This window comes from Mastomys coucha, unplaced genomic scaffold, assembly GCF_008632895.1.
Source record: "Mastomys coucha isolate ucsf_1 unplaced genomic scaffold, UCSF_Mcou_1 pScaffold20, whole genome shotgun sequence".
Classification (NCBI taxonomy): domain Eukaryota; kingdom Metazoa; phylum Chordata; class Mammalia; order Rodentia; family Muridae; genus Mastomys; species Mastomys coucha.
Genome location: NW_022196903.1, coordinates 8,079,135 through 8,089,512, shown reverse-complemented (window position 1 = coordinate 8,089,512; position 10,378 = coordinate 8,079,135). Strand labels below are relative to the sequence as shown.

The following is a 10,378-nucleotide window of genomic DNA, read 5'->3' as shown; positions in this document are numbered from 1 at the left end:
ATACTAAAATTTCCCTTTGCTAAATAAATTCCTTCAGTAAACAAAGATAAGTTCACACTAGTAATATAATGAGGGAGACTGTTATTGGGATGTGATTTTAGACTCCTCCAATTTTAGACTCTCAAGTATGAACATTATAAGAATGTAACACTGTGAATGGCTGTATGCAATTTTCTTTACTGACTCCAACTTTTTTTGGAAAAGTAGAATCAGAATGAACAACAATCACAAAAAGAGAAAAACATAAAAGTGTGTTTTTAAAGCAGAATTTTATATAATACTTATTATTTTAAATATTCTTACTGTTTTGAATTACTTCCTAGTTTTATACTTCAATTAAAAAACAATCTACAAATATATTTACTTCTATCTATTTATCCTGTTTCTACTACTACTTTCTACTCTAACCTACTAGAACAGAATTTCCCTCCTGTATACACTAAGTTGGGCATAGTGGCACATTCTTGTACTATCAGCTCTTGTTAGGCAATGCTGGCCTATGTAGAAAGGCCTGAGGATACTGCTATAGTGACACTTTGTCTCCTAAACAAACAGGCAAACAAATAAAACCCAACATATACTGTGACAAAATAAACACGGGTTATCTTTCAAAAAATTGTTTTTGCTTAATGTGCATGTGCACACATGTACAAACATATGCATGTATACACACACACACACACACACACACACACACACACACACACACACACACCATGAGGCTCCTGTCAAAGTAAGAGCTTGGAAGTCAGAAGTTACCTTTCATGAATAGTCTCTCATTTGCTTAGTTAGGGAGGTCTCTTTTGCTATTCTTGCCTCACTGCATCCCACTGGCTAACCAGCCCGTATGCTTCCAGGTGTTTTTCACCTGACTGCAGGGGTACTCAGATTACATATCCACATACAAGTGTCTGGGTTTAGACTTGAAGAATAGACTCTACTTCATCAGGCCTGCACACCAAGTGCTTTATGCAATGAGCCATCTCTCTGGCCTGATAAATTAATTATCTTAAGTATATCTTTGGCTGGTATTATTTTAAAATTTAATCATCTCATTTCAATTTCTAGGTAAAAGTTCAATAAATTAGAAGGAAATGATTTCTTCAAAGTATCAAAAATGTTCTTTTGTTCTTCTAGCATATTTTCAGTTAAAAATGATTTTTATGTTTCCTTTTATGTTCATATCACTTAAATATTTTCCTATATCCTTATTAGGCCTGAAAAGCCAATGCTTAAATTTTGACATGCTAAGTAACTCAGAGAACCACCATTTTATATTCAACATGAAATATGCACTACTCCTGACGTAAAATACAGGATAGGATAATATGTAATTTCAGTTGTTAAGAGAACTATAAACTCCCTGGTTTAAATTTGTGTATTATATAATAATAGCTATTGTTGCCTCTTAATTCTAGAAAGAAATGGATGTTTTTCTACAAGTAAAGTTACACATGATCTCAACTATTTAATGTAAAACTCTGACAGAAAAAGGAAACTCTGATGTTTGCAGGAAATTGTGTTTCACATTGATATTGCTTTATAAAAACATTGCTTATATCAAACACATCATTAATTCTGAATCTCAACCACTGCTACAAAACAAGCTCAGCCTTACAGAACTGGAACACTTGTTGAAGGGCACAGCACTGTAGTTAAATCTGAGCCCGCAGGAATAAAATAATCATGGGAGGTAGAGGGTGGGAAGGACTTGGGAGGAGGAGAAGAGAGGGAGAGGAAAAAGGAGGCGGGCCAGACGTGTGAGGAGACAAGGAGATGTACAGAGGGAGACAAGGAAATTGAACATTGTGTGTAGCAACAGGGGATGGGGAACTAAGGGTTAGCAACAGAAAGTCCCAGACTCAAGGAAAGCAAAGAGGCTCCCAGGGCCCACCAGGGTCGACATTAGTTGAGATACTCAACAAAGGGAAAGGAGAATCTGTTGAGACCATATCGAGAGGGTAGGCAAGGTTGAGGGAAATTTTAACTCAGAATTGCTCCTGTCTAAAGGAAGTACAGGGACAAAGAATCGAGCAGAGACTGAAGGAAAGGCGCTCCAGAGACTGTCCCACCTGGGGATCCATCCCATATGTAGCAACCAAACTCAGCCACTATTGCTCATGCCAAGAAGTGCTTGCTGACAGGAGCCTGTTACAGCTGTCTCCTGATAGGCTTTGCCAGAGCCTGACAAATACAGAGGCAGATGCTCACAGCCAACCATTGGACTGAGCATGGGATCCCCAATGGAGGAGTTAGAGAAAGGACTGAAAGAGCTTATGGGGTTTGCAATCCCATAGGAAGAATAACAACACCAACCAAACAGGTCCCCCAGAGCTCCCAGGGACTAAACCACAGAGTACACATGGCTCCAGCTGCATATGTAGCAGAGAACTGCCTTGTCGGGCATCAATGGGAGGAGAGGCCCTTGGTTCTGTGAAGGGTCGATGCCCCAGTGTTGGGAAATGCCAGGGTAGGGAGGTATGACTGGGTGTTGGGTGGGGGAGTACCCTCATAGAAGCAGGGGCAGGGGGTATGGGATAGGGGGTTTCTGGAGGGGCAACCAGGAAAGGGGATAAAATCTGAAATGTAAGTAAATAAAAACTACAATTAAAAAAATTTTTAAAAATATGAGCACATCTATTTTCCTAAGCAAATATAGATAGCTCTTTCTTCTACCCCATAGGCATATTTTGATTTTTATAATTTCATTACTTTCCCTTTATAAAATATCTCTGATCATATTTAATGACAAATGAAAATTATTACTTAAAAATACAAAATGCTTAGTGATATACCTTCTAATTTTAGAATTGTCAAATATGAATTCAATGAAATTCAAGTAACATGACAGCATAGTATACATGCCCTGTGTCTACAGCCCTCAGTTTATAACTCCTCTCTGAGGTCACTCAGTTTAGCTTAGGTTTGCGGATTACCTTTAAGAGTTGTATTTCACAATGATACACATATAGGAAAATGTTAAGTTGTACACTAACAAAGCAAAACACAAAAATAAAAAAGTTACCTGAGAGTCAAGAGGATATTTCCGAAAGGCACAAAAGTTAGGAAAGAAAAAAAAAAGTCACAGACAAGTTGGTGTGATGCTAAAATACTTAAATTATATGTTATTAAATTAGAGAAAACAAATTATCTATATCTTAACTAAAATGACTGAAATCTTCCACTGGCATTTAAAGCAAGAATATAAAAGACACTGGTTAGGTTGCCACTTTCAAAGTTTCCAATATGCTAATTTACTTCAACCAGGCTAACCTTCTCTTCCAGTGAGTATTTCTCTTGTCCTCACATGATTTGTGAACTCAGTAAATATCAGTATGTCAGATGCCATAAGGTTAAAGAACTCTTCACTGGCTTTTTGAAAATTATTATAAAACATCATTTTGAATTAATGTTCAATGTTTAAAATATGTAAAGACTTTACTATAAGATGAAAATAAGTAAAATGATAAAATGCTATTTTAGAATCAAGGGCAGAAGGATGCTGGCGATTTCTCAAAGGCATTTTGATATAGGGTATCCTACTGTACTTTGTTTAATTTTCTCAGTTCTGATTTAGTTTCTTGTCACATATGGCAGGCATTCCACAGCATGGTATAGAAACTCATCAGGCCCTCATGCCATCAAAGTTAGAAAATGGCTTTGCTTTTTCAAATTTGTAATAAGTCTATATTGAAAAGTGATTTTTAGTATTTTAATTCTACAAATTATTTTAGAGTACTTTAGGAAGCAATTATCTATATTAAAATATTTTAAGTATTTTGTACTGTGTAAAAAAAATCTATCAAAATAGGTGTATCATAAGCATTGACCAATTTTATCTGAAACAATAGTATTTCCAGGTATGACTTGATGAAACATATGTTCAATTATATTATATGATCATGTAAAAACTTTAGATTATTGAACCAATCAGATCAGATTCCAGTTATATTGCAAAGGAAAGACAGTAATCTGTTTTGCTAAAATTGATTTTTAATAAAATATTCCTATGATAGTGAACTTCCTAAAGTAGGCAGTTTTTTCATTAATTAGTTCAGAACATAAGCAACAATATACAAAAGCCTTTGTTATTGTTGGCTTGTTTTGATTAAATGTAGTCTTGGAATGTAGCTCAGACTGTCTTTAAACTCTTATAGACTACCAAGTTAATTATTTCTAACTTTATCACTGGCTATAATTTTGGAACATAAATGATACATTACTAGCAGCCCCAAAGTACAACACTCAATTAAAAACTACAAGAAGTGTAATACAGCTGTCTCCTGAGAGGTTCTGACAGAGCCAGACATACAGAGTTGGATGCTCCCAGCCAACCACTGAACTGAGCACAGGGTCCCCAGGGTCCCCAGGGTCCCCAGTGGGGGAAGGACTGAATGAGCTGAAGGGGTTTGTAACCCCATAGGAAGAACAACAATGCCAACCAACCAGACCCCTCAGAGCTCCCAGGGTCTAAACCACAAACCAAGGAGTACACATGGAGGGACCCATGGCTCCAGCTACATATGCATCAGTGGGAGAAGAGGCCTTTGGTCCTATGTAGGCAAACGGTTCCTCCCCCACCAGGGAAAATATACGAACTACAAAAATGGTTAGCATCAAAAGTCCCATTAATAGGAAGCTTGTAGGCTTAACTCTACTCACTAGCAAGCAGGAAATCCAAAGTTTACATTAAAAACAAACTACCTGGAGCAGTTAGGGAGAATAACACACTGTGATTAAAGATTTAGACTTTTAGCAAGGGGCTAGAGAGATGGCATTGGCTGATCTTCTAGACAGAGGTCCCAGGTTCAATTCTCAGCACACTTGCATGGCAGCTTACAACCGTTTGTAACTATATTTCTGGGGGAGTCTGACACCTTCACACAGACATGAATATAGGAAAAATACCAATGCACAGTCAATAAATAAACACATAAACAAACAAACAGACTTAGTGAATCTACCTTCCATCACAGAATTTTTTTCTACAGGACATTCATACACAGAGTACAAAAAGCTTCTTTTTCTTTCTTTTTCTTTTTTTTACATTTTCTTTTTTACAGATTTTTACATACCTTAAACAATAAGAGGTTAAATTAAAACTCAGAAAAGATTAGTGAAGAACATTTCGGTAAACTACAATCACTTTGTACAAGTGCCAACACTACTACATCAGGACAGGAAGTGGTATTTTACATGAAAATGATTTCTCTTTCAGCAATGCTAAATTCAGAAACCTATAATCCAACCTGTATGTCATATAAAATCCCAGAGGTCAAATGAATAGTATTAGAAAGTCCTTTTTATGGGTCAGCTATAAGCTTTAAATTTAAAAGAACTTTTATGCATAGATCATTTTAATATTTTTCATAAATCTTCACAATACATAAAATCTAGACATTCAATCTCCCATATTACTAGGTTCAATTAAATGTGCTTGTTTAATGTATTGTAGCAAGATAGTCCCTGGCGAAACTGCTGTATTAAGTTCCCAAAGAGGCACAAATGTCAAAACTATTTACTTGAAAATAAATACATTGATATTTTGTTTTTATACATCAGTTACATAATTTTAATTTCTCATTGCAAAAAGATCTACAAAATAAATACATTAAAAATTGTATTCCTTCTACTCAGGCAATTCTACTATAAATGATCAAGATATGCCAACTACATCAGCTGGTATGTAATGTGTATGTGGTTCCAGAAAATGTAATATAAGAAATTTAGATAAGTTTTCTATGAATAAAAGTTAACAATTTATTACTGTTCAAAAAGTGTAGGAAACTAGGATGAAAAAGTAAAAGAGAATCAAAGAGAATTCTCCCTGCTTAGCTCATCTTGTGGTAGACAGACCTGTCATGCAAACTCAATAGCTTTTTTCTAAAAAGGAATTTGAACAGGGGTGAAAAGACAGAAAGTAAGAGGAATAGTCACCATACTTCAGTCTGCAGTACGGCCTGTGAATACATGATCTGGAAAAGAAGCCACTTTAAAAGAAATATGTCTAGTCACATAACTTTGTCAGACAAGTTAGCTGCACTTTGGGTAAATAAGTTGAGACAGTTGTTGAGATCCCCATCAGGGATAACCCAGGAAGGCCTAAAAAACATATTTTAAGAACACAATACTCCGCCTGGCAATGGTGGCACACGCCTTTAATCCCAGCACTTGGGAGGCAGAGGCAGGTGGATTTCTAAGTCTGAGGCCAGCCTGGTCTACAGAGTGAGTTCCAGGACACCCAGGGCTATACAGAGAAACCCTGTCTGTAAAAACAACAACAACAACAACAACAAAACCAAAACCAAACCAAACCAAAACAAAACAAAAAAATAAATCCCAAAACAAAACAAAACAAGAACACAATACTCAGTCTAGTTTATACCATACATGTACGTAAGTCCACTTAACTATGTCTGTACATGACAGGAGTAGTGTTAGATGCCATGTATCTTCCTCTATCACTCAGAACTCCCTATTTTGGTTAGACTCGCTGGTCAGCCAGCTCCAGAGATCTTCCAGTGTCTGCCCCTCCCATGCTTGGGTTACAGATACAGATGGCATCACCAGGCTTTTATGTAGATGCTGGTGATCTGCGCTTACCTGCATAGTATGCGCTTTACCCACCAAGCCATCCTCTCAGTCCCTGTACCTGTGATATTCTTAGTGAAGGTGCATACCACAAAAATGAGGAAATTGCATTTTATAAAATAGATGTCCGATGTTTATTTAAAATTGTTAAGTATGAAATTTAAAAAAAACTAAGGAACTGTCCACAATTAGTAACAAAGAAGTATGGAAATTAAATTCACTATATGAGCCTAGTTCAATCTATGCTGCTATCATACGACTTTATACTACAGGGCATTCCTGAGACAGAACACTGGAATGAAACTGAGGAACACAGAGGAATACGGGCACAGAGGCTTTCTGATTTTTGTTGGTAATATCTGTAAATGTAGGATGATGGAAAACCACTGCTAGGTTTTCTAGCAGAGCTGTGATTATATCTTTAGAGAGACTCCTTGGTTACAGGACATTTACTATTTATATACATGGAATGAATATATTGAATTATTCATCAATTGCAAAACATTAAATGTGTTTGTCACTTAATATTATGTATCTATTCTTTAGTGCTAAATTTCTAGAAAACACCCAAACCCGTACTACTGAATAACAATGTAAGTGAACCAAACAAAACAAACTCAGTTGTGATGAAATTAGCATTATAAAAATTAATTGTTTTTATAAATGTTGCAATTTTACAGAGCCTAGAAATATTTTATACATTTTATGCACATTATAAAATATATTCAGGCATAGAAATTAAAATAGAATGTTACATAGAATTAAGTTAAATGTCACTTTGTTACACACTTTATTTGGGCGAGCTCTTCAGACAGCTTCTAAAGTAGAAAGGAGTGTAACAGACTGAGAATGGGAAGCCACTGAACTAAAGTGCTGGGAGAGTGACTCAGAAGTGACTCCCCATGTCAAAGAAGGATGAGGAGGCTTCTGAACAGTGCCAGGGATTTGGTTTGAATACATGGATGGAAGCAGAGATGTAAGGCACTGGTAGATCATAAAGAGAAAGAAAAAATGCTTAATTTTGTAGGCACTAAGCACTAATAAATGACAAGAAGTATTTTGTAAATAACCAAAAGTGTTGAAGCTAGCCGGGCGATGGTGGCGCACGCCTTTAGTCCCAGCACTTGGGAGGCAAAGGCAGGTGGATTTCTGAGTTCGAGGCCAGCCTGGTCTACAGAGTGAGTTCCAGGACAGCTAGGGCTATACAGAGAAACCCTGTCTCAAAAAACCAAAAAAAAAAAGTGTTGAAGCTTAAGAAAAAAGTTTCACAAGGCATCTGTGTTAAGATAGAATAAATCTTGACTACTTAAGAATATTTCTGATTCAACAACATTGTAAAAAAAAAAATTAACTTAGAATAACACTTCATCAAATTTGACATCAATTCGGTATTGATTTAACTTATTTAAAAAATGCTCTCATACTATAATAAGCCTTTATTTTCCTTATCACTGTATGGAATAATATTGTTAACCCATGCCTGATCCTTATGCCCTCATTCAAATATATTCTGCACTTCTGAGAAATGAGAACAAGGACCAAGAATGTAGCTATTCTTTCAAGGGCTTTAAACAAACAAACAAACAAATAGAAACTATAGACTGCCATAATTTATAGGTAAAATACTGAAACTCTGAAGAAACTCAGAGTTTAGTTTAGAAGATAACTGTTAAACTTACTTGACTTTTATCCTTTCTACTTAGCTAAAATAAGTTTAGATTATTAAAATTAATTTTTTAAAATGACTTGAGCCTATGAAACAACCCTAATATATTTACTTCATCTTAACAAGAATCATCTCCAAAATAAAATAGGATTTTATTGTTAAGCCCTTTGACTAACAATTGTTCCCTGCTACGGCATCAAAGCACTAAATTAGCAGAGAGACATTATCCTATTATAACAATACTTAATATGCTAGAGTAATACAAGGGATGTACAAAATAGCTAAATGCTCTATATGGAGGAATTTAAGTCACTTAATAGAGTTTTCTTTTTCATTCTTAAAGTCAGAAAGAATGTTGTGATATAAAAAACTGTCAAGATGAAAGGAACTGATTTTTCTTTAATCCTTTCATCCCTTACCTTAGAGGATGAAGAATCACATTCCTGACATATCCATCCATAGCCTGTCTGCTTAGGAGATTTTTTCAAAGGCGGATCTAAACAGCCAAAATGGTAGCAGAGTCTGCATTCATCACATCTGTAGGGTAAGCAGAGTCACAGTGTATCTAAATGTTGAAACTACTTATTTCAAAGACAAAAGTATAAAAAGTTACACATAAGGACTTTAACATTTAATTTTAGCATTTGCTCAGGAGGTTCTGAAATTGACATTTATCATAAAGACGATCTAAATCTTAAATAAATATTGTAGGGGAAAAATTGAAACAATGTAATTTGCAATGAATAACAGTCTGATAAAAATGATAAGAGTATATAACTATTAAGATATGAATGAGTGAATATATATGCAAGCATATGTGCAAAAATTAGTAATCAAAATTCAATTTTGAACAAATAGAATTAATCAGTTATCCAGTAGACAGTTCACAGAAGTCTAAGTTATAATTTCTGCCATACAATTTATGCTTCATTTCTGTATTTTTCCATGTTAAGGTATACTGTAAATGAATTTTCTAACACTTATAGCTAACACAATCTACAGCAGATACAATCTTTGTATGTTAAGTAACAGAATATTTAAATATACAAGATGGAGCCACTTCAAGGATTGAATATTACTCTCTTGAGTTTTTGTCAAGTTCTCTCCATGTACTTGGTATTTCAAGTACTCCTGAGGATACTTAGCACTCGGCAGATCTTTTGATAGTGTCTTGCCTCATATGGTGCACACAATCTAAGAAAACTATCATACCTATTCTTCGCTTCAGACAATCTCATCCTGCTGACAATGAAGAAAAATCTGCATTATTTCAGTGTTTTTAAAATGAATTTTGCACATTTTTTTGGAATCACAAGACCAAAATTGAGCAACTAGTATCAAGATATATACACCTTACAAAATGGGTTTTATTTCTAATTTCCTTTGTACTTTAAATTACAAAGGAGTATATTTTTAACTAATCAAATTCTCTGTATTACTGATTTCTCATGGTTTAGAGCATTAAAAGCCAATTAAGTTACAACTAAAAACCAAGGAAGGAATTTATTAAGCAGGTTGATTGAGTACAACACAAAATTCCTAATAAGCATTGGGAAAATACAGAAAGGAGTTATTCTTATGCATATGCCAAAATAAAAATAATTTTAAAAAATGATCACAATAAAGAAAATAATGTATAGTTTTAGTCAAAATTTCTTACCATGCTACAAAAACCGTTCAAGGACCCATTTTAGAAACCCAGAGTCAAGTCATGCAGACCCACAGAAGTGTGAGATAGCTATCCACCATGACTTACTCATTATTACTCTATAACTTAGTTCTTATCAATGAACTAAGTGAATGAACTTTTTTCAAAAATCTGAGACTCCAGAAATGAAATTGAATTGTACATATTTACTGTAATTCCGGTTACAGGAATGAATAAAATAAAACTGGTAAATGCTATATATTATATCACTGTCTGAAAAACATCCAAAATATATTAAAATTTTAAATGTTTAAATAACTGTCATTTAAAAATAAGATTATGGCTGGGCAGTGATGGTACATGCCTTTAATCTTGGAACTTGGGAGGCCTCAGAGGCAGGCAGACTTCTGAGTTCGAGGCCAGCCTAGTCTACAGAGTGAGTTCCAGGACAGCCAGGGTTACACAGAGAAACC

At 35.0% G+C, this 10,378-nt stretch overlaps 1 protein-coding gene across 5 annotated transcripts in view; it reads right to left on the bottom strand.

Moving 5' to 3' along the window:
- The window catches only part of Phf14 (PHD finger protein 14), a 171,877-nt gene that overhangs the window by 29,041 nt on the left and 132,458 nt on the right, over window positions 1-10,378 (bottom strand). For 4 of the 5 annotated variants that reach the window (XM_031381180.1, XM_031381179.1, XM_031381185.1 and 1 more), the window contains one exon: window positions 8,677-8,794. In XM_031381180.1, coding sequence (XP_031237040.1) covers window positions 8,677-8,794 — 118 coding nt within the window. Of the gene's footprint in view, window positions 1-8,676; window positions 8,795-9,478; window positions 9,500-10,378 lie in introns of those variants that run through there. The other variant, XM_031381182.1, reaches the window with a different exon arrangement.